Source organism: Rousettus aegyptiacus, unplaced genomic scaffold, assembly GCF_014176215.1.
Source record: "Rousettus aegyptiacus isolate mRouAeg1 unplaced genomic scaffold, mRouAeg1.p scaffold_m13_p_13, whole genome shotgun sequence".
Lineage (NCBI taxonomy): Eukaryota > Metazoa > Chordata > Mammalia > Chiroptera > Pteropodidae > Rousettus > Rousettus aegyptiacus.
Genome location: NW_023416288.1, coordinates 67372955 through 67398875, shown reverse-complemented (window position 1 = coordinate 67398875; position 25921 = coordinate 67372955). Strand labels below are relative to the sequence as shown.

General features: G+C 34.8%; 1 protein-coding gene across 20 annotated transcripts in view; it reads right to left on the bottom strand.

Annotated features, from left to right (window-relative positions):
* Positions 1-25921, bottom strand: part of CADPS2 (calcium dependent secretion activator 2) — a 465193-nt gene that overhangs the window by 125588 nt on the left and 313684 nt on the right. For 13 of the 20 annotated variants that reach the window (XM_036230978.1, XM_016125157.2, XM_016125160.2 and 10 more), the window contains exons 10-14: positions 16822-16930; positions 15551-15751; positions 12105-12113; positions 6803-6939; positions 4432-4619 (exon numbers count right to left, since the gene is read on the bottom strand). In XM_036230978.1, coding sequence (XP_036086871.1) covers positions 4432-4619; positions 6803-6939; positions 12105-12113; positions 15551-15751; positions 16822-16930 — 644 coding nt within the window. The remainder of the gene's footprint in view (positions 1-4431; positions 4620-6802; positions 6940-12104; positions 12114-15550; positions 15752-16821; positions 16931-25921) is intronic. The other 7 variants (XM_016125155.2, XM_016125159.2, XM_016125162.2 and 4 more) reach the window with 1 other exon arrangement.

The window sequence follows — 25921 nt, the reverse complement described above, 5'->3', positions numbered from 1 at the left end:
CCTACTGAACCATAGATGAGTTGGTGAATGCACTGCGTATCTTACATTAAATTGAAACAGAAAAGCCATTTTGTGTTGCTGCTTTAGTTTCTCTACCCTCAGCCCGACTTACAAAACCAAGATGTATAACCACACATATCAACCTAGACCTTTGCCCTACAGTGCATTGTCTCCAAAAGTCTCTTTTCTCCTGTCAGTCCTTAGTGGCACTATCGCTGAGAGAGTGGCTGTGTTATTCACAGCGTGTGTGGCTATCATCCTGCAGGAGTGTGTCTGTTTCTGTCCTTGACTCACTTTTTTCTTTCTTCCTTTCCTTTTTTCTCTCTTCCTTAGTCTTAGTACCAGCCAGACCTTTTCTGTTTAACTCCATTCTTTTATTCCTGAAACACTCAGAGTGCTATTCAGAGATGTGCCTGCATAGAAGGAACACACCTAGAGAGCTCAACACTGTGTAAAAGGATGTGCTCCCGGGAGAATTTCAGATCCAGACAGCACTGTTGTCCTTCACTTCATTCGGTAACAAAAGGCAATCTTTTTTCCTTTTGAATGTTTGATAGAAGTAGGTCAGGTAATGAGCAACATGACTCTCTGAATGTATGTCTTGACAGATGTAAAAATGATCACAAAGAGAGATTATGGCAAACGCTGACTGAAAAGTCAGACTTGACACTGACGGTATTTTTAACGAAAGTCGTTACATAAATCAGATGCTGCAGACATGGACAAGAGAGGCTTATTTTCACAAGGGGAGGTAGCTAAAACCTGAATATTCTATTAGCAAATAAATTAAGAGTATAATGACACACACGCTGAAATATTTCCATTTAGCATGAGGTATTCCAGCTCTAACTACCTATTTTTCATGTTTTTCTTCTTATGATTTATATTCTTATGGCTGGGTGAGATGGGGAAGCCTATTAGAATAATAACTAATCGATACTGATGTAATAATGTATAATTATTGAGTACCTGCACATTAGTATTTCCCTTTTTAAATATGAGCTCTGAATTTGAGAAGGAGTGATTTGCTCATCATGGTTCAGTTTGCAAATTTTACAGTTGAGATTCAAGTAGAGAGCTTCTGCTTCTTTTTATCCTCTCATTGTGACAGCATGACATCTCTGAGTGACACCTGTTTGACTCTAAAAATTACAGGGAACATCATACCATTCAGCTTACCTGGGATAATTTCTACCCTGAACTGAGGTTCAAATTTCCCTAAAAACCTACAATTCTTCCTCTCTTTTTTCTTAAGCTACATGTAACCAAAATGTTGAATCAGAGACTCACTCAAATTTCTATTCTAAAACACCACTCAGAGATACCTGCATAGGTAACTATTTTGACCTGGAAAATGAATTTAATGTGTACTATTAATACATTCATGAACATATAAACATACCTTAATTTACACTTTCCAGTGCAGCATTATAAAGAAAACAATACTTTTACAGAATAAAAGTAACTATGGCAACCTATAGATTCAGATCAGGCTGCCTCCTGGGTAGTGGTTGCAGCTCCTCAGTTGACTCGGTAACTTTCCATTAAAATGTGTCTCAAACACATACATTTTGGGGGAGCATTAGCTGAAAATCCTATGTAATGTTCTCAATTTGATTTTACCTTTCTGTGTTAATGACTAAAATAATCTGATCATACAACGCTTGTTTCACAGCAACCTTCTTAACATCCCGCTTTTCGGAGTGCTGCCTAACATTGGGAGCCTATCCTTTGATATCCATTGGTCAGGGAGAAGGAAGACAGGGCCCGGAGATGAGACAGTTTTAGTAAAACAGCTCCTCACACATTATCTACCAGAGATTAGCCATCCTGACTGTCCCTTGTTCCCCTCCCCACTCCCCCAAGTTTGCTGAGTGCAGAGTGTTTAATTTGGGATAATGGGAAAATGGGATGTTATGATTTGCAACATCCCCCTAATTTTCAAGTAAGGCTGAGTTTCATAATGAGGTCAAAGCCTGAGCAGATCCTGAGACTAGCATTGTTTTTATGCTATTACGGGATAAGAAACAGCAAAAGTGGCAACTTCAACTCGAGTATTTATTGTGTATTCACAACATACAAGGCATTGTGTTAAGGTCTACAGAGGATAATAGGTGAATGAGAACTAGTTTTTGCCTTCAAGATACGATTTAGTAGACTGTGTGTGTGTGTGTGTGTGTGTGTGTGTGTAATATAAGTACACGTGATAAAGTTTATAAGAAAACTATAGATAGAAGTTTTTTTTAGTGTTTGAATGAGTTAACAGAAGTCTTAGAGGAGTTTTGTGATATCTGACTGCTACAAACTTGGAAAAAGAGGAACTTTACAGGGAGAATAAACAGGTTGTCTGGGGCAATAATTATGTGGAGAATACTTGGACTCCAGGCTAGTTAGACAGGATGAGGTGATATTGAGAAAACCCTAATACTAAAGTTCGAAATCTATTTTTAATTTAATAATCGAATGAGAATCATTGACTTTTTTTGAAAAGGAGTAGAGTAAAAATTAATCTGTAATTTAGAAGGCAATTGCTAGGCTACTATGGGGAGAAAAAAGCAGTAGAGATACGAATTAAGACAAGCATGAACAAATGAAGGCCAGAATTAGAGGAGGTATGCGGAAAAGGTAAAAATAGAGACAAATCGAAAGGGTACATGAAGACAGAGTATTGACACTGGTAACAAATTGGGTTTGGAGGTAAAAAAAAAAAAAAGAACAAAAAGTGAATGGGTCATTAATGGAAGTGATAGAAATATGAAAATGAAGTTATCCATTCATTCATCAAATACTTACTAAACACGTATTTTGTACCGGGAGTGTTACTTTTTTGTCAGGCACTCCGCTAGGAGCTGGTTTAGTGAGAAGATGGATTTAATTTTACACGAGGAGAGTTGAAAGTGGCGGCAGAACATTCAAGTCCCAGACTGTCGATAGAGATCTGTACTTTAGGAGAATAATTGGGTCGAAATTATCTGTACAAAGAGAGGTCACAGTTGAAGCTCTGGAAAGGGGTGAGATCACTGAAGTAGAATTTTTCACTGAAGTAGAAAAGTTCTCAGAAAAAAGAGAGCAAGTTCGAAAATAGATGAGAGAAAAAACACTAGACCGCACTAGGAGTCTGGAGGAACAGGAACTATTAGCAAAGTGACAGTCAAAAACTAAGTAAGAGGAGATCTGAGACAGTGCTGCCTCGGGGGAGATAAGCAGCATTTTAGGCAGCACAGGGTCTTGGATATTTCATAGAAACAACTTTTCAATGAGACTAAGAGAGAAGCTTGGAGCAGAGGCTACAGGGTTAGGTCATTAAACAATCCATCTCGAGAAACCTCATTGGCAAGTGAGGAGCTAGAAGCCGACAGGGGGAATAGTGAGAGGTTTGGCTAGGAAAAGAACAATGGAAAGGGCTTGACATGATAACAATATTTAAGATAATATAATCTACCAGTTAATGCTTTTTTGACCACTCTTCAGCCAGGCACTGTTCTAAGAGCTTGATATATATATATATCAATGCATTTAATCCCTACCACAATATATAATTTCTGAGGTATTATGTTGTCTTTCTTATAGGTAATGAAAGGCGAACCCAAACAGTAAGAAGTTTGCCCTGCCTCACAGTTAGGAATTAATCTGAACCTAGGTGGTCTGACTTCAGAATCTCTTGATCACTCTGTCATGTTGTGAGGCTAGAGGAAGCTTAGACAGGTTTGCGAGAAGAAAGAAATATAAAGAGGGAGAGATGGAATGATGGCTGAAGGTAAAAAGGGAACGGGGTAAGAGGTACCGCCTTTGTGGGAGGAGCCCTAGCAAAGGTTCTCTGGAACAAGATTAAGAGAAAAGAGAGAGAATGACATGGAGAGATTTTAAATTCAGGGGGGCTTGCCTTAGGTGATTTTTTGCCCTTTTGGTAAAGCAAGAGGTGAGGTCACTGGGGTGCTAAAAGGCGATACTTATTTTTAGTGTAGATGGGGGGGGGGTCTGGGAGAAGACATTACACAAACTCCATTATTCACCTTGCTTCATCAGTAAAAGCTTACTCCACAGTGGAAAGGCAAGGATCATCAGGAACACGTAAACCTACCAACAAAACCTACATTACAATAGAAATACCAGCAACACTTAAGCTGTGCAGACCCTAGTACTAGATGGTCCATAGGAACTAAAAGGCAATTTCTAATCTCAGATATTCAACCCCCCCCCCCCATCCCTCTCTCAAGTGGCTTTAATGGCAAAAAGGAACATAAAGTACAGCACGCCTAAATCAACAGCATATTGATGTACATCTTTCCTTTATGGGTTTTTTTTCTTTTTTCTTTTCTAAGAAGTGTTTGCTATTTAAAATCTGTTACTAGGTGATAATGGCAAAGCACATTTTTCTCTCTTCCCAAGTTGATCCTACACATTTCACTGTGTGTTTGCAAGTAAAAATACCTGTTGCCGTGCACGTGAGAGGCGCAGAATGCAAAGCTGTAATGGAGCAGGGTGGGGTCAATGACAGCTCCATTTTCTGAATGTTCCATCAGTTCTGTAAGGTAGCAGAGATGTCTGTGACAGCCTCTCACACCATAACGGGCACAGTATTCATCTAACACAAAGACTTGGCCAGGGCTAAACCAACCCTGCAAAAGAAAAAAAAAAAAAAAGACTTTTTTTTCCTTTTTGTACTAAGATCCGCTTTTCTGCAGGCACCGTTAGCCAGTATAAGCAGAAGCTGCATTAAAGTGTTTTTTTTGACGTTTTTAAAATTAGTGGTATGTTTCATGTTGTTTTCAGAAAGGCTAATAGCATCAATCTTGGAACTGATTTAGGACACTGGCAACCTAATATCATCTCTCTTTATTGCCATGGCAAGGCATGAGCAACCTGTTTTGCTCCCCAGTCATTCAAAATTAGTCAAATTTATCTAAATTGTCATTCACAAAGAGTGACATTCCAAAAGCTGCAATCTCTGTATGAATCAATTAAAAAGAGAATGGCAAAGCAGATACTGTAATTGAAATTGCCTAGTTACTAAAAACATTTTATAAAGTGAACTGAAAGAAAATTCCAGTAAGGCTAGCAGTGGTAAACACATACTGAGTATTTAAATATTTGGAACACTGTCCTCATTCTGTCTGTCTTTCTGTGATGACTATAACAAAGTTAGTATTTGTTTTATAAAATGTTTTGATGTATCATATGGATCTATTTGGATTAACTTAAGATGAAAAAAGAAAAAAAAAGGGGCATGGAGGGTTTTAAAAGGGGACAAGATGATTTTGTAAGACAAGGAAAAGAATGGTGAGAAATGTAGAAAGATAAACTGCAATGAAGAAAAGAGGAGGAAGAGAACAGAAAAACAACACGAGAATATTTACTACGGTGATGGTACAGGCAATGTACTAGACATACTACACATAACATATCTTTAATATTTAGAACCACCATGTATGGTAGTTATTATGATCTCTATGCTACAAATATAAAAGCTAAAGTTCAGAGATGTTCAGTGAATTGCTGCAGACCATATTGCAAATCAGTTGTTGAGCCATGATTTACATCCAGGGTTATCCTGTCTCTGAACTCTCTTTCTAATCACACCATACTCACTATCCGCTAGGTGCCAATGAAGACACACTGCAGTGTCCTCCTCAGACTCCATGTGACAGGTGGGGTCATCCACATAATCAAAACAACTTCGGGAGTTAGTATTCAATAACCAATTCCACTGAATAGAATCCAAGAGCAAAGGGTCCCTTATTAATGTTCAGTCTATGTGTGCTTGTCTATGGAAAGATATCATAGGGCTTTGTGATGATTTGTTTTACTCTCCATATAATTGTAAAGAACGGGCTGGATTAGGTTTAAATTATATAATTACATTTTGAATAACAGGCACTTAATGAAGAATCTAGAAATGAATTAATGGACCATCAGTGTGATCGCGATAAGTTGTTTCATTTCTTTTCTATTGAAACATCTCTGATGAGCTAGGAGCACATTCTTTCTCATCTCTTATTTTAAAGAGAATGTTAACTTTATTGCATAATATTCAGTAGCCAAGAGACTAAATGGTTATAGAAACAGGCATATTCTGGCTGGAAAAATTCCAGAAGAATTGCTACTTACAATACAAATCCTTGAAAAGGCACATGTAATTCTTAGGCTATAGTTTAACGGCCATATACTGAAGAGTCGGCAATCCTTCTAAAAGTAAATTATGTTTGGTATCGCAAATTTTGGCTGGTTTCAACACATACCAGGTAGCAGTTTAGCTACTCAATTCAATTCCTTTTTCTTTCTTTTTAAGGAAGTCAAATGATCTTTTGAGGATTAGATAAAACTAAAGCTTTCCTCTGTTCCTTCTAGCCCCTGTCTTATTGTTTATCCCACTGTTTCTTTCCCTTGTCACTTAGGTTGTCTTTCTAGGAACAAAAGAGAGAAATGACAGATATCAACATTTGGTGAACAGAACTTAAACCTTAAAAATGTCTGTACAGTTGTCAGTAAATTCAATTGCAGAGGTTTTTTAAACGTTCATTAAAGCCTTCTATTTTCATTCAGCCTTCTTCAGAGGGACTGATAAACCACGGTTCAGAGTCTGTTTGAGTCTATTCTCCTGTCTATTGAGTGGCACAGCAGTGGTCTTCAAGTGTATAATTTTCAAATTGGGAAGCAATCGATTGGAATCCTTCATCCCTAATTCCAACTACAGTTATTAAACGAAGCAGGACGAAAATGTTGCTTCATAACAAGCATTTCTCACTTTTAAACCTCTTTAATTATACCCTATAGGGTACTAGACAGACAGACGTGTACTCACCAAGCAAGAATAGGAATCATTCAGTCTATGATCCAAAGTCTGCCTCTGAAGTATTCTAAAAAGGAAGGCGTGGTCAAGCTTGCAAGGATTTGCAGAAATAAACTCATCCATACCGTGTTTCTGAAAACGGTCTGCATCTGTAAATTCAGAAAAGCATGTATAATACATTTATTTTTCTGGCTTAATAATGGGCAAATAACAGGCAGTTTTTGAAAAACACAAAATGCATGTCTCATCCTAAAAGAAGACAACCTTCTATGACATAAAATATGATGTTAAAAATTCCCCATATGAACACAAATTGCAATTTTTTTAGGAGCCTAAATAAAAATGAACGAGAAAAACTCGCGAATCATTTGGAATGAGTTAACTCTATTTTTATTCAAAGCTCCTTTTAATATCTATCGCAGAAATCATTATTTTTTAATTTTAAGAAAAGTTAATGTATTTTAAGGACATAATGACTGAAGGAACTGACTGGAAAAGAACCCAAGTCTATTCATAAAAAAACTGCAGTGATGGCCAGAAGCCTGCTTTCCAAATGGCAAACTAGGGCAGAAATGAACATATGAGCGTCAGCTGGATCACTTCCAGTCTTTTTTTTTTTTTTTTTTTTATGGAGCTTTTAATGGGACCAACCTTAATGTAGAAATAGCAATGAATGCTCTCGAGCTTCAAGTTTAAGAAACATGAAAAAGGGAGCATCATGTTTGTGCAAATATGCAGACAAAGCATAACGTCCCAAATGGCACTTCAATCAAAGGCCCAAATTTATTGTTCTTTACCGATTGCATCTTTCAACGCCTGTAGACCCTGCGGGTTTATCAAAAGGCAAGCTTTTATGATTGCTTTCATTAATGGTAGGTTTTGTCAAAGTCTTCAATGTGAGTTATTTACTAAGGATTGAGAGAAAGAGCCACACACCACCCAAAAGAAGTGCCGGGGTGTTGCTACATTAGCGCTGTTAGAAATGTTGTGCATATTGGGCAAGCGACCAGTTATCAAGATGAAAGTGGGCTCTCCTCACAATGGTAGAGCTGAGGCTCCATTGTTCCCTAAAATTAACAGATAGGTCTCATTTCTGGTCATCACAAGAAGCAGAGTCCTAAATGCAAGCTAAATGTAGTTTTTAAAATCTATATGGTAAAATCCTAAAGTTGCAAAGAAAAGGAGACAAAAGTTTATTGATTAAACCCAATTACAGAGTCAGGGTCATAATAAAACTCAATATTGATCTGTGGACATGATGCTAACATAATCAGTCACATTTAGATATTTAGCCCAGATCATATTGATCCATGTCAACTTCAACTTTCAGCCATATTTGTGGATGGAAGAACTATATAATTCAAGCTGAAGGGTCTTCAGAATCACATTTAAAAAAAGGAGGATATACAAACTAATGTATTATCTCACATCAATATCAAAAGTGAATGTAGCAAGAAATGAGTGGCTGTTCACAGATGATGTAAAGTCTGAGGTTATAATAATCCATGAAGAAAATAGCATAAGTATTCTTTTATATTTAAAAAGTACTTATCTGAATGATTAAATACATTACATGTGGTAAATTAGTATTAAATAGATGAACACTAAACTGCTTTTCCTGAACTGAGAAATGAGACAATTCAGCATCTCATATTTTATTCTTATGTCTCATCATCTTTTAATGTAAAGTTAAATATATGATAATGGAAAATAGTATCAAATGAGGAGGCAGAATACTGAAAAATGCAAAGCATATATCATAAAATCAGGAAATTCAATTACAGTTTAAAGAATTTGTCTTAGAATATTTTTCTGAGTAAAAAAATGTTTTAGTATCATCTTTATGAAATTAAGTTACTAGTTTTTAGAAAATATCTGCTGAATTTTATTTGTTATTTCTTTTACTAGAGAAGGTCATAAGAAGTTAAAAATAATGTCCATTGATGGCTTCTCTGTTGAGAATAGGATATGCAATAAAGCTTAGAGAGAAAAAAAAATCTATAATTCTCCTTTTACTACGAAGGTTTGTAGAAACAAATTTCTATCTCAAAATAATAGGTATAGTTTTTAAAATATGTAAGTTCCTGGAAAAAATGAATCTATGGTTCATTTCTACAGTTTAATATTGTTTTCAAAAATGAATGTACATTACGAAGCATTTTCCTCATGAAACATAACTCCACATATTTACTAATGTGACAAATCTTTCTGAATCACACACATGAATATAAAATTTTCCAACAACTACCATTAGTGATAAAAATAATATTCATGATAGCAACTTAAATCACAAATACAGATTCTATATTGACAATGAGAAAATAAGCACTCTAAAAACTCAATTAAAAAAAACCCCTACAATTTCTCTGGGGCTATAATTCTATGAAGGTGAATTGTACTCTTAGAGATTATCCTGCCTTCAAAACCCAAGCTGTAAAGCCCAATCGTTGCTACTTCTTCCTTTCTGTGTCTTAAGCACAATTCAAAAAGATTTTATGCAAATATGTTATCACGCAGCATTATTCCATTACTTTCCATGAATTTATAAAGGTTTAAAAATAAATTAAAAAGGCAACAGTTTTGATCTCCCTATATGAGAAATCTTTCACTTTAAAATTCTCTCATGAACTAAAATAGGAAATCAGCTATCATTAAAATATTATCTAGTTTCTTATTTTCATAAAAGAATATTTTCACATAGTCTTCTGTAGGTACATCTACATTTTAACTCAAGATATAGAGAGGTATCATCTAGATCAAATGGAAAATGTGATTTCAATCAGTAACAACCAAATCCAAGGCTTAGAGACAGTGTAACAAAATTACAGTGACTAATTTTAAATGGAAAATTATTCATGGTACAAATCAAATGTTTACCGATAATGTCAAATTTAAGTTCAGTTTGTCTTCTGAAAAAGTATAAGAAAATTATCAAAAGAAACCCACAAGATATGCGCTCAAACGATATACTGTAAAACTGTCATAAATTGTGATGATTAACCTATGGACTAACTACAGATGTTGGACATGGTAATTGAGGATACTGGTGGAGAGTTTCTATGGTAACAGTTGGGTATATGCTCCAGCATCTTTAGGTGGTACTGTCACCAGGTATGGTAAAAGTAGATGAAATAAAAACCAAACTGAGAAAGCTTACTATTTGCTATAGCTTTAAGGAATTATAGAGGATTTATTCAAATGGAATCTGAAAATTTAAATTTTTCATTAGGGTAATAGCTGTAGGAAGTCAAGAGAAAAGAATAAATAGGCTGACAGTACCCATTTAGACAGTAAATGCTGACTTGAAAACAGCTAGCATGGAAAACAGTGTGAAGACTATTAGCAAGCTGGTAGGCCCCACTGTGGAGGAGGCTATTCAGTGGGCACTGACCACAGTCGGCCCCCGTGTGCTCAGAACCCAAATGCCAAGAGTGATCTAACTCAGAGTTCAGAATGTGAGATGGGAAAAACATTAAGCTAAATTTTTCTTTCCTGTGCAACTAATTTTGAAAGATGCTACTTTTTTTCCCCCTCCGCTCCTGGTGCTGTGAGAGATCAGGGATATAAAAGGGAAAGAGGAGGAGAAACGGGGGAAGGAACAAGGAGACTGAAGAGAAGATGACCATGCACTAGCACTAGGACCACAGAGGTGTCCAAACTCAGGCCCCAAAAGGGCTCAGAAAGAGGGTCCTGTTGGTTAAGAGCTTACTACATCCTCCGCAAAACCCTCCGCTGAATTAAGCAGCAATGAACCTTTTGAAATACAGTAACTTCGTTTAAAACGGTCCGATGTTAAGGAGCTTGCCCGAAGCCGCATGTATGGCTCTCTATGTCTGATTATACTTTCCTTTTAGCTCAGACTCTCACTGAGCTTGAAAATTTATAGGAAGTTAAAAGTGGTACAGAGAAGTGTGAACTACTCTTCTTTTTATAACATGCATATAGCTTTTAAAATTTTAAGTAGATCATCCTGGTTTGTATGTTTGTTTTATGTATACATGTTTCATGCTGAAGACTGAGGAGAGATGCTTGATAGATGTATTAATTAGAAGTTTGTTCACACCTCTATTATTGACCCAAATAATTTCTTAGCTTGTTTTTGTTAAACTGATTAAAAACTGATGTATAGATTTACACATCTTGCTTTCTGCAGCAAATAACATAATATTTTCACATGATGACAATTTTAATCAACACATACAGACCTTGAATCATAGGCCACGCAAACCAATATTCAACATTTATTTGCAATAATATATTTAATGTAAAGTAAGACAAATTTACCTATGAAGTGTGAAATTTAACTTAGTAGATCAATCAGGAAAATTAGCTTATAAAATAAAATAATAAAGGATTAAAAAAATTGACTTAGAATTGAAAAGAAGGTAACTTTTCTCATTCCTTTTTGCCATTTATTTATTACTGGAAGTCAACTAGTACTGTGTTGGATTGTATTATGTAACATACATATTGTATTATGTTCCATGTTCCATATATGTGTAAGAGAAATGAAAGACAAGGTTCTTGCATATTATTTTGGTTGGAGACAGCAAAGGATAGATTATACAAAGAATGTCTGTCAGTCAGGCAAAAGGCAGTGTGCATTGTTTGATGAAAAAAAATTGGACAGCAGCACAATTCCCGGCCCTTAAGCTTGCCCTATTTCCTTAGAATTTCTATATATCTTGACAGTCAAAGAAATAGAGAAGTAGAATAGATTCACTTATCGGAGAAATCTATAAATATGTATCATTATTTATGTCCTGAAAGAAGATAATAAGGTTGTGTTCTAATAAGTTAGATTTGATAAATTTATTACTTTGTTCGGACTACTTCTAAATATTCAGTATACTTAGTTTCAAAAACGAGTTTTCTTTTTTAAAGTTATAATACAGATACTTCAAAAAAATTAGAAGAGGAAATGGATTAGCAGCTGGTCCTTGCACTTACCTCATCGACTGTGAATGTTTTCAGTAAAATTCTACCTATATTATTATTTTTTTTTACTTAGTGAAAATAATATCACATACATAATTTGGCATTTCTCCATCTAACTTACTGAGCAATTTTTTTGCATGCTGTTGTTAACACTTTCATAACCATTACCTTTATGCCCACGGGAATGGTGGGTAACATTTTTGTTTTATAAATGATGGTTAACCTAAAAATTCAGGATTTTCCCAGAAAGTAGGAGACTGACATTGTAAATGAGGTCATGATATTCCTTCAAAAATCATACTGTTATAAAAATTTTAATTCAGTGAAGCAACACCCCGCCATCAAAAAAAAAAAAAAAAATCATGAAAATACTTACCCTTACCAGCTATTGGTCAGCAAAGAAATGAAAAACAAAGCATATTTATTTAAGTGGGTTAGGAACATATTTATTTCTATAACTAGTCATATTAATTTTATTATTTTTCTTGGTCTCTACTAATAACTCTAAAAAGTTGTTCTCCAAGCGAAGATCAAGAAAGGAGGAAGAGGAATGCTATGGAAATCAAGAAAGGGAGGAAAACATGAAGGCAGAACTTCCTGGAGTGGCCCAAGGATACTTCTGATACCAAGGATACCAAGGTCATGGTCAGTATTCGCCTTCATGTGAGGCACAAACACACTTTCCTCCTCCTATCCCTCTATCCCCCATTCCCCATCCCTCATCCTTCCTCCCTCATCCTCCCTCCCTCTCTCCCTCCTTCCTTCCCTCCTCCCTCCCTCCCTCCCTCCGTCCCTTCCTTCCTTCCTTCTTTCATTCCTTCCTTCCTTCCTTCCATAAAGAAAAAACAGCAGAGTCTGGTCTAATAAAAACTTTACTAAAAGCTTGAGATATAAGCAAGCTGTTGTTAACACAACTGAAACAGTTTGGCTTTTCAGAACAAGTTTAGCTTTTATAGAACATTAATCAAGCGGCTAGAAAATTCAGTTTCACTTCGCCTGATCAACACTGCCTTGACGATACACTGATATCTAACAGTAGAAGGTTTTGCTAAAAAGAGATTACATGGCTATGTGAATCAACAGATTATTAGATCTTTAATTCATTAATTCTGTATTGTGTAGTCATGGCCTAATGCTCCAGGCCAGCGGTTCCTGACCTCTTTTCTTGCTTTTGTATGCAAGATGGATGATATCCATGAGCTCATCATACTCCTTGGGTATTCCTTGAACTTAGGATGCCAACACAAGCGAATGAGAAAGGCAGTTTTACAAAAATAATATTCAAGTCACTGTAACTCAATGGGGGTGATTCTTCCCCATCTTCAACCTTGCTCTCTGGAACATTTGGCAATATTTTGCCAGACCTGGGGATGGGGGCGTGCTACTGGTATCTAGTGGGCAGAAGCCACGGATGATGCGAAACATCCTAAAATACACAGGAGACCTTCCTTAAATCTCTGAAACAAAGAATTATCTGGCCCAGAATGTTAATAGTGTCAAGGCTAAGAAATTATGTTCTAACTTATAAGAAGCAATCAATCATTCTTCTAGTTAGTGTAATTGAAAACAGATTTACCTTTCTACCTGAAACAACTAAAAATGCAGAAAAAGATATATGAAAAAACAGTTCTCAAAACATTGGAGATCAGGCAACACAGGACGGTGATTCCTAAGGATGGGAAACAAATGAGGTGAGGCTTATAGTTGCCCCAGGAGAAGACCAGGAGAAACTTGCAAAGCTGTGGCACAGGGAGCAAGAACCCAGGAAGAGCTAGTGGTTTCCCTGATTTGAGATGAAGCTGACACTTCTGGAAGGCCAAGATGGCCGAGTCTGCAGGGAAGGGTACTGTTCCCCTCTGCAACCCCCTTCAGTAGTTGGTTAAATGCTAACCACCTCATGTATGTGAGGTGGCAACTACCTGAGGCCAGGGAAAGAGTCACCCTGAAAAATTACAGAAGACAGCGCTAAAAACTCACACAGAACCTGGAACAGTACTTGTCCCCAACAGTCAGAATATAAAACCTCAAAATTTAAGGGTCATAAGTTATAATCGTTAAGAATTTAGTCTAGAAGTGAGGAAAATTAATCCTGGCTTAGAACCGTTCGGTCCTATCTAACAAAACTTAAAAGTAAAACCTGAAAGGATCAAACTGTTTCCAAGTAATTTAACTTTAACTGTATCTCAAAATAAAGGTGAAGAACATTTTCATGAAGAAAACTACACCAAGGCACATCATAATCAAACTGGTCAAAACCAGTGTAAAGAGAAAAATCTTTAAAACAGCTAGAGGGGGAAAAAGACACATTATGTAGAAAGGAATGAACAATGATAGCATATTTCTCAACAGAAAAAATAAAAAGCAGAGAGTGGAGCAACATCTTCAAATAACTGAAAGAAAAAAAATCTTTCAAAATAAAGGTAAAGACTTTTTGTATATATAAAAAAAATCATCACCATCAGACCTGCACTGCACAAAAAGTTAAAGGACGACCTTCAGCAAGAACTAAATTATCATTATGAGATAATGAAGAGTGGTAGAAATGGCAACCACACGGATAAGTATATAATTTTCATCTTATTTAAATTTCTTTAAAAGCTAATTGTTAAGGAAATAACAATAATGATAATGATGATGATGATGATGATGATGATAATGATGATGATGATGATGATGATGATGATAATAATAATAATAATAATAGCAGCAATGTACTGTGGGACTTCCAATAGAAGAAGAAGTTAAGCATATAACAAGAATAGTCTGGAGGCCAGGAGGGAAGAAACAGAAGGATGCTATTATAAAGTCCATATACTATGCACAAAGTACAAATATCACATGAATATGAACTGTGATAATTTAAACCCTAAAGCACAAAGGTGACTGGAGCTGAGCTCATATTCCATCTTTATTTATTTGGTTTAAAGTGCCTCTAAGATGCCCAGATGTGATACTGAAGGGTGCCTAAAAAAAGAGAGTAGTTATTTGCTGCATAAAAAATAGGAGGATAAAACAATGCATGTCAAGATGTTATACTTCCTTAGAGGAGAATCTTGAGAGTAAAAGGATGCTGATTAAAAAGTCACAATTTGAGCTTAAAGTTATAGACAAACTGATTTATCACAGGAGAAACCAGAGAAGTTTGGCAAAGGAGTATAACAAGTTAGAACGTTTGGTCTAATGATTATTAAAGCTATGTTGGAAAATGTTTCTATCATTATTGCATAATTTGTTATTAATCACTTGTAAATTCAAATGAAAAATATAGTTCTTGACGATTTACATTAGCATACAGAAAATGATCTGAATATTAATGTATTTAGAAAAGGAATGTTGGCTTGATGACTTATCCTTTTTTATCAATTTATAACAGAAAATAGTCCTGTTAACCTTCTGAGTTATTAAGAACAACTCTAGAGAGTGATGGTTTATCATTTTGGTATTCTGAAATCTTATCAAGGCCAATTTGATTTCGCAATACTTTTCCAATGTCTATAGGGCACATAAATTAAAATCACAAAAAGGTAAAACGAATTTTCTTTTGAGAAGTTCTGGAGAACTTTCTTATATGCTCCGGAGATTCTCAGAGATACATACTCCAATGCTTGGCAAATTCATGACTGGAAACCATTGGCACCATTTACTCTAAATCTGTGAAAAATTAGGTAACTGATTCTATGACTACTAATATGAACCATTTTTATTCAATTAGGAATCAGTTAATGATATAAACTATAATACTGAACAAATTTGCCTCAGACAATTTTATATCCTATTAAGGTTATTAATTGATAATCAAATTATTTTCTTAACAAAACTCACAAAGCTGAGAATCTGCATGAAGAGTTCCTCCTTTAGAATTCGGCTTCTGGGTCTGACTTGCAGGAATGGGTTTATAAGATTGACCTGTGGCCCTATACATGGCTTGAACCCATAATATTCTATCCTGCTCGTCATCACTGGCAAATATAACAGTGTCTCCTTCTTTAACAGCATTAAAGAACACACGACCACCCTGAAGACCTGTGGAGGAAGAAAGACATCATTAAAAACTTACACAATTGGCAGAAGTTAATCTCATTCTCTAAATGGTCTCATGGAAAATAACTGATTTGATATTAGCAGCTCAATGCTTTAAATGATTTTTAGTTGAGGATCAAACCCACGGTCGAAGAATTGAAGGAGAAACATTAAGAGAAAGGTTAAAATTATCATATCACTTTGGAAAATAAAAATAATTGAAGGAAATAAATAGTCCATGGCACAGTACTCGGCAAGACACACAAACCTGTCCCACAGAGGTGCATAGTATAGTCTGATATTTCACTCCAGAGGAGAACGTGAAGTAAATGTTTACCAGTTGGCATGTTTCTCATTCCATATGCAGGAGAAATATATGAGTTTAGCGGGAAATACAGATAAGGCAAAAATGATACTTATATTGTACAGTATATTATCTTTTGCAAAATTCAGAGGATATTTTGAATTTTTAAATGACTGATTAATGAATGTGATCACAGATTTCTATTTTTAATTTCCCTATATGAACTTCTTAATCTCTATGTTTATTACTATCTCCTTTTCTTAATATCATTTTATTAATTTCACTAATCTCTATATAGTCTTTCATTCACTCACTCCCTCACCAATTTTGTATATCAAGTGTCCAGTACTATAATAAATATTAATATGGAGGGAGGGAGAGAGGTACAAGAATTTGTTGTTGTGGAGACAATTGGTAGAATATATAATAATACATTATAATGTGTGATAACATATTATATATATTTGCCATTTCTTTCCTTAGTCCTGTCTCATATCTTTTTACTTTCCATTAAAGAAGCTTATGTAAGCATTGATATTTCTCATATAATTTTTCTATTACAGTAACTTTCCTATATTTCATCCTGTACTAAGAGAGATGATGAGTTATGGCTAAAACTAGTCCATAAAAGATAATAATATGAATTTCATCAATTCTTGTCCTAGTATATAAGTAAAATATGCATGCCATTCATTGTGTGGAGACTGAAATTAGAACAGATACAAGATATTTATGAGAATTTCATGTAAGTGATTTGACTCAGAATTACCTGGGTGGGGATCTGTGTAATCCACAGTGTATCCTTCAAGCTGCATTAATTCCTGTGGTTCAGACTTTTTTTCTCTGTAACTGCACATAGCAAAGGTATACTGGCTCACCTGCATGAGAAAAAGGTTTGCAGACTGGTTGCATTAAATTTATCTTTTAGATTTTTCTTTATTGGAAGACTCTTGGTCCAACTAATAGATAACATCATTTGCATATTTAAACGTTAGCATTTTTTAAAACCTAACTCTGAATTAAAGCACCTTTCATTTGTCAGCTGCTCTACTATGATCCAGCATCTCCCAAATCAATGGTCCACACTGGCCGAGAGTCTCTGAGATGTTGGTAGAAGCACCATAAACAAGTATTTACGTTAAAAGTAAGTGCAGGAATTGCCAGGTTAAATTAAGATAAGCAGGCTTCTTTTACTGCAGGTTTTCTTATGTTCTTTAATATGCTAAGGTATGTTGTGAATCTCTGAGTGAGATATATTATGAGCATTCTCAAATTTATATGATAATGGAGCCATACTGTCAAGCAGACTTATTTCAAGACTTTTAACTAAAGTGAAAAAAATAAAAAATAAGAGAGATCTCAATAAAATTTGGTAATTTATTGGCTCACATACCAAACACACAGGAAGGTCTAGGGTGGAGTAAATTTTAGGCAGCCAGTGATTTCATGCCATGGAGATCTGCTTCCTCCATTCTGCTGGTCTTGTGGAAATGGCTCAGGTCTCACCGGACTAGAATGAGCTGCTGACAGCTCTGCAGTCACCTCTCTGATCGTCCAGTGTTATGCGGCCATATTTGGACCAATCACTGTGGCCAACAGGCTACAAAAGTACCAGTATTAGCCCAGTTTGGGTCAATAGCTCACACCTCTAGCAAAGAATGCTGAATGCTACAACAAGCAGGGTCTTAGAAGTCCCTCCAAAATTGAGGGGGGGGGGGGTGTACTCTTTCCAGCAATGGGTTAATATCTAAATTGCAAAATATCCTACAACACGGAATTCCATGGAAAAGTTTGGTTATTGGGAATTATATCCCTTTACACTTTTAAGCATGAAATGAAACTAAGGAAACACAAGAATATCTTTCAATAGACAAAGATTACTTAAAGAGGACTCAAAAAGGAGCTAATTATGAAAAAAAAAATGATTACATGGACTGGATTAAAATTAAGAAATTTGCCATGAAGAAAGTTAAAAGGAAATGCCAAAGACTAAGAGCAGATATATGTAAAATATATATTCAACAAAGAACTAATCTCTACCAATATGGGGTGACGGATAAGAGAAAAAACCAAGGTTACGTAGAGTAGAGGAAATCCTGCACCATCGAGTCCTGCCTGAGTTTCCAGCCTGTTGGCCACTCTGGAGAACCCTGACTGATGCCAAAAGCCTTACTATTTACTATGTATTCCCTTTGATCCAGCAAATCTTTGAAAAACTTATACCAAGGAAACAACTGGACAAGTATTTAAAGATGCATTTATACTGTGTTCGCTGTAGCACTGCATACAAGAAAAACTGAAAAACCAACAGTGGTTTGGTTAAATGCATTATGACAGGACCACACAGTATAATGCTATATGTAGCCATTAAGAGAGATAGGACAGATTTTTTTCTTCCTGATCATGGAACTATTTCTAAGATATAACATAAAGAGCAGGTTAAAAATAAAAAATGTAGCATATGCTTTTTTGGTAAACACTAAACTTACACATAAATAGAAAGATACACACAAAAATATTAAAAGTGATTGTTATTGGATGGTGAAGTGATAAGATATTTAAAATTCAGTGTTTGAGACTTTTTTCCCCAAAGAATATGAGTTACTTTTTTATAAAAAGAAGTTCAGCTATTTCCATTTTGGTGGGGAAAAAAGGTTAATCCTTATTTGGGAAGAACAAGGCCATTAGGGTCAGACACCTGTGGATCTTGCCACTCAAGTTTTCCTTTTCTTTCCTCATCTCATAGATTGTCAATAAATTTAATTTAGTGTATTTAGTAATCAAAAATATTCATTAAGATATGTTATTTTATATGGTCAATATGTGTTTATAGTTGCATTTTTTTACCCATTTTTTTTGAAGACTACTGTTTCTTGAATCACACTCCATCATTCTGAGTTCAATTTCCTTCTTCCTTGAAGGAAAAGCTTTTTGTGTTACTTTTTCTTATTTTTAAATATGGTTTTAATTATTGCTTACTTATGCATGATAGTTCAGTTGGTTATATAGTATTTTAGGTTAGTAATCCTTTGCACTTAGAAGATATTATTCCATTGTCAGAAGGCTTATATGTTCACGTTGCAAAGTCTGATGAAAGTTCCATCGTGAACCTTTTTTTTTTTTAGCAAATTTGCCTTTTCTCTCTGGTTTCTTTTAAATGTTGTTGTTATTATTATTATTATTATTCTGTAGTTTCATTGTGAAATTTCTAGGAGTTTAAAATTTACCCTGGTAAACATTTGTTTTATTTCTTGTATCTTATAATTCATGACTTTTATCAATTTTTGAAGCTGTTCCTTTACTGCCTCTGTCCCATTTTCCTTTGTTCTGTCTTTCTTCAAATTCTATCAAAAGTATCTTAGAACTTTAGATGGTTTCCTCCATACTTTTTAACCTCTTTACATATGTTACGTTTCATTTTTTCATGCAATGTTCTGCGTAATTTCCTGAGATTATAACTAATGCTGTGTCACTAATTACATGGCCAACTTCCTCTTCAGATGTCTCTAATCTACTGTTTAACCTGTTTAATAAGGCTGTAATTTCAATAACTGTTTAAAATTTTTAGTAGTTCTATGCAGTCTCATTCTAAATCTGCTTGTTCATTTTTCATAGTATTATATTCTTTTTTGTTACTTTGTTTTTTTCTTATACTTTTGAACCTCCTTGACCTTAAATACATTTTTTATATTCTGTATAGTTCTGTTATATATGCTAGTTCTATTACTGAAATTCCTCAAGGTGTAAATAATTGGTTTACTGTTTTGTATTTCTTGAATAGGAGTTCATATTTAGCATGATTTTATCTGTGGATATCTTATAAAGCCTAGGTTAAGGGCTCATCTCTCCAGAAAAAATTTTTTTATGTATCAGATGCCCCAGATATATCATCAATCCAAAAGTACTTTTTATGTTAACCTCTTAACTTGGCTGTTTCCTTTACATTTAGATAAAATAAATTATCTAAATTCTCTGAGTAAAGGCTGAAGTTACAAAGTCTCTGATGCTATTTTTATTCCTCGTTCAGAGCCTAAGGCCAAACACAAATTTATTAGCCTAAGGGCAGTTTTTTTTTTTTCCTTCTAGTCACTGAGATCTTGCTGTTTTAAATTCCTTACAAGAAGATCTCTGATCCAAATTTTCACTTTTAGAATGCCTCAGGTTATGTTTTCTGTGTCTGAGTGAACAATAAAACCCCAAGTCCCTACATATCAACATCAATACCCATTACACCCTATGCCGGCCCCAGTGCAATTTCAATGTTCAATGTCAACTCATAAGCTTCACTATTTGATTTGTGAAGTTTTCCTTTCTTTTTCCAGTTCAGCTGCTCATTTTAAAAGATGTGTATTATATTTTATCCACCATTTCCAGGGGTTTGCCATAAAATTCTTTTTAACATTACATTGAGGACTAGTCAAGATCACCAATTTAAATCCTTTGCTAATCCTTTAATTCTAATTTTGTTTATTTCTGAATAATAAGTCTAACTTTTGTATATTTGAGAGAGACTCAAATATACATGCCTTTTCACCTCATTTCAGGAAAAATAAAATCTATGATGTAGTCTATAAAACCAAACGTATGTTCAAATTTGTGTTAGAATTAAAAGGTACTTATTGGACATCAAGGGACTATTACAAAGAAATACTATTCCGATCGATTATTAACAAAATAGAAAACATATTGAGCAAATAATCCATAAGCCTCCCATTTCGTTCTTTCGTTTGCAAGACTGTTGAAAACCTGACCGGAGGAAAGTCTCCAGATGTATCATTGCAGGAACAATCTGGAACTTTCTAGCAGAGAAATGAAGAGCACAGGAAGGTCTGCCCTTCTTCCACGACTTGCAGAAACCGCCAGCATCCACTGGCTGGAATCTATAGCCACCACCATGTTTGGCGCTCCAGACAGATTAGCCAACAAGACGCATGAACTTTTATCCATTTCTTCACCTGAATTCCCAAGCAGGAAAATGTCACCTTCATGTTTAAAATCCCATTTTCTATCTATTCCTTAATCTACAAAACTCTACTCCTTCTTCCCAAACCCTTTACCTTTCTAACTGCATTTCTTTGTATGTGGTTTCCTTGTTTTTGATTCACTGGCTGCCACAGTATCTGACATACAGTCCCTGCCTTTTAATTTCTCCATGAAATTCAAGTTATTTCAATTTGATAGACTCTATTCAGCTATATTTGAAAATGTTATTTTTGAAAGTACAAATCATATACAGTAAGTCCTTGCTTAACATCATTGATAGGTTCTTGGAAACTAACTTCAAGTGAAACAACAGATAATAATACTTATTTTACCACAGAGTAATTGATAAAAATCAAGAGCATATTTCTGGTCACAACAACATCACAAAACTTCTAAATAAAGACACTAAACACTTCTAATATTAAACATTGGAATGAATGTGACATAGACACACATTTAAGAAAGATAAATAAAAACAAGTAGGATAATTATTTTCTAATCTGCTGATTTCAGTTCAGGGAATCTTTTATCATTACTGTCTTTAATTATTTTATGTTTTAAGATTACATTTCTGATAAACTATAGTCATTCATTTCTCAAGTATCAGCAGTTCCCTTTTAAATGTTTTCGGGAAGGTGAACTGTATAATTTCCAAATCTCCACCTATATGAGAATATCTCACCAGTGCTTTTATCTACAAACGACTTCTTAGATGTGTACTAAATTCTCAGGTCATGCAATTTCTCATCAATTCTCCATAGCTATAACTCCATTGACTTCTGTAGCTGACTGTTAAAGAGATGTTTGATGAATCATTATTTTTAATTGAAAAAATTTTTGGAAGAAATGTTTGGATGAATATCCCTTCTCACTAAATCTCCTGAAATGTGGGAAGTCTATCTTAACACTAATTTCTTTTAAATATCAGGAAATGTTTTTTATTTTTATTTATTTTTACTTTTATTGTTACTTTTATTGCTACTTCTGCTTTGTTTATCTGTTCTCTTCTCTTCCCACTTAGCTGAGTAGATTTTTGCTATATTGGGTATTTGTCACTGTGAACAGAATTTCCATTTCAGATTTTTAGAGCTTCTCTCTTGTCTTCTACATTACTGACTTCAATTTATGCTCTGTTCATTCTGTATATTACTGCCTGAAACATGGGTAACAATTTGCTGCTTTTTCTTTTTTTACTTTTATTGCCTTATTTGTCAGATCTCTTTTTTTAACCTCAGCCAACTCTCATTTTCACAAACTTTTCAATACAGCCTATGTTTCTAATAAATTATTTAAAACATAAAATCAATATATTTGATTTTAATATTATAGAATCTCTTCATTGGTCTTCATTAGTCCTCCCACCTGAACCTTCCCCCCCGCCCTTTAAAATCTATCCTTAAAGAAACAGTGATCTTTCAAGGTCTGATATTTGCCAAATGATAGGAAATTCTCATCGATCACCCTTAGTCTCCTACTAGAGTACTGTCAGAATTCACCGCTTTACTCTCAAGCTGGAGAGCAAGTAGAAATGAACAGCTCTCTCTAACCCAATTTTCATTTTCTAGCGGGCATTTATTTAGTGAGGTTGAGATAGGAATTCTTCCTGTTGCAACTGTGGTTCTCTACACTCAGAGGCAAAAGAAAATATTTTGAAAGTTAGATGGTTTTTACTTATTTGCTTTCAACAAAATTATCAAGACACCTAATTTGGCTATAAAATGACAGAATATTAAAAATAGTGTGTATGAAACATCACTATGTGCTTGGGGCATTTAACTCAGGAGTTAAAAAACATTTGAAACTGAGTGATAATATTGTGACAAAATTTCTGTTTCTATCTCTTATTTATGTGCACCAACCTTCTCCGTGCTTACATCTCTAAGATGATACAAACAAAAAAGGAATTAATGTGAAACCCTTCTCATTCTAGAATAATATTCACTTACAGATAAATTGGGAAGAGAAGCCATATCCAGCTCATTAAAATAGGCATTTCCAATAAAATTTTTATTTAATAATTGTTCTTCAAAATTTATCAGTTGTGTGCTACTCGTAATGCAATTATACTTCAATATAAAACAAAATTTTAATACTTTAAAAAGCCTGTTTGCTATAGTTTTTTTTTTTTCTTTTTCTTCTCACTGTTTTATTTTTCTTCAGATGAGGTAGTTTGACTGACTTGGTTTGTTCAAGTACAGGAATAAAGGGAAATAAATCTGGGTGTTTCCCATGAAAAGAGCTATTTTTAGAGAGGGTCTTTTTGTATTTCTTCTGCTATTATTTAGCTTTGATATCTCAGTTCTCTATTCAATTATTTATTTGGCTTAAACAAGAGAAATTTATTGTCGTGCAGTTCTGAAGTTGAGGAGTTTAGAGTCAGTATCAGCAGGGTCAGTCCCTGCTGATAACTGTGAGGGGGAACTATCCTCTGTCCCTCTCCTCACTTCCAGTGCTTCGCTGGCAATTTTTGGCATCTCTTGCAGAGCAGCATTTCCACCTCTGCTGTTACCTCACGGGGAGTTCTCTCTGTACGCATGTCTGTTCCTAAAGCCCTCTTTTTATAAGTCACACTGCACTGGGGCCTTGTCTTAATTACATCTACAACAACACTATTTCTGAGGTATTGGGGGCTAGAACTTCAACATAGGAGGGGTTTTTATTTTTTAGTACAATTTTGTAGACTTTTTTTTAAATTGCAGAGAGGATGATAATCAAAAGATTTTGTAGCATAATACTTATTTCCTATAAAACCACAACAGTATTTACATTCTATTGGGCATATTTATGATTGATTTAATGTTTTTATTTTAGAACTTGCATCCATTGCAACTATTTATCTGTGTGATAAAAAGTTCACAATGATCTATAGTTTTACAAAAATTATCTTAAGGGACATATTAGCAAGATATTTTGAAGACTGTTGTGAGTGCTTCTTCCTATCTGGTCTGTTAGTAAGATATATCTGGTACTTTCCTGTTATCCTTAAGAGATCTGGAAATTATTCCTTCATTGCTTACTAGCCAGAATGGTAAATAACTGACTTTAGTTTCACATGCATTTATAATTTTCATATCTTCCTTCATGTTCTTATAGGTATTTTCCTCTCTCTCTCTTATTCATTTAGTCAACAAATACTTACTGAGCATCTACAGTGAATTTTTCTAGGCCTTGAGGATACAACAGTGCTAACAGTATCAGAATAAAAAGCAAAAAAAAAAAAAAAAAAGGAAAAAAACTCAACCTCAGTGAGAATGGAGAGTACTGAATTACAGATAAAGAGATTATCTAAAATAATTGTGGGTGGTGAGTTGTTTTGAAGAAAAATAAAGCAGAATAAAGAAAACGACAGTGGACGGGGCTTATTTTAGACAACGAGGCCAGAGAATGACTCTGTGAAGACAATCATATTAAGCTATTTCAATTGGAAGCGAAGGGGGATAAGCAAGGTTTAACGAACGAGCCTGCCATTTCTAATGTGAGTCCCACTTTCATTTTCCCCCTACTATGTATCCTTATTCTTTCCAACTGATCTTTGACAAGACCTTGGGACAATCACTTTAACACTTATATGTCTCAGTTTGACTTTCTGAAACAAGAATAACATACATTACTGGGAGTTGAGAAAATTAGAGATCACTGACACAGAGGACCCTGCGCATTGCTTGCCTGTAAGGCAGCTAGCTGTCTCCCGATAAATCAAACCCAGTTGTCAGGCAACCACCCCTTTCTCTCTTTATTCTTTGCAAAGTCGTTTCATTTTGGGTTAGAGATACAGTTTGTTGCTGTAACAGAGTGAAGGTATCTGACTGGGGGATTGAAACGATTTTCCGGCCATATGCTTTTATGCGGTGAAGGACCTGAGGACTTTTGACGTTCATGGAGTGGCCTTCTGTTTCCCAGCCTCACTTGGCTCTTTCCCTTTCTCTCTCTTTTTTCCTCACTCTCACGGTTTGTTCCTTTCCATTAAGAACACAGCGACTATGTTGTGGAAGGTGCTTGTTGAATGAATACATAAATGAACAAGAAACCGAGGAAGAGAAGAGAAAGAGTGTAGACGCCTCTAAATGTGGTTTCGGATATTACCCCCTCTTTTCCTAATGGGCATTATCTTGAATGCATATTTTAATCGATATTTTAAAAATTATTGTTTTCTTAAACAAAAAAATTACAACTCTCTAAAGCTCTTTCCATAAATTATGTTCACACATGGTCATGCATTAAAGAATCTACACTTGATAGATGTAAACCCACCTAAAATGCTAAAAATTTCCTTGTCATTTCCTTAAAAACCACCTGTCGAAAGGCTACTTGTTTTTTGTTACATGTAGTATAAAATATATCAATGTTGCTTTTTTCTTTATATAATTGAAATATGGATCCAGTTGCTGAATTATGCTTTATTTTTAAGTACTCTATTTCCAGCTAGCTTTAAATAATACAATTATTTCTTAATATGATGGATATATAAAATTTTAAGTACCAATTTTAAGATCTTTAGAAATACTATAAAAAAATAAACCAAACAAAAAAAGTCTGCAGCTTTAGAGGAATCACCTACTTTGTGAAGCCATGGTGATTTAAGTGATAATTAAATACCTGTTTTATTTTGTACTTCCTTTAATATTTTGTTAATTTTAATATCTCAAAAGTCACCCAACCGACCCAGAATCCATCACTGATAACTGGGCCTAGAGATTTAATGAGTGCAGATGGAAGGGTAATAAAACACCAACGACTAACAAAGCTGTCACTGACAATTAGGAAATCTGACCTAAGAGACAACTAAAAAAAGTGGTTTGGCTTTCAAATGCACTGGTTCTAGAAACAACTAACTATGGATAACATCATTCTTTTGATGCACTGGCTCCAAGCTTCCTTTCCATAAA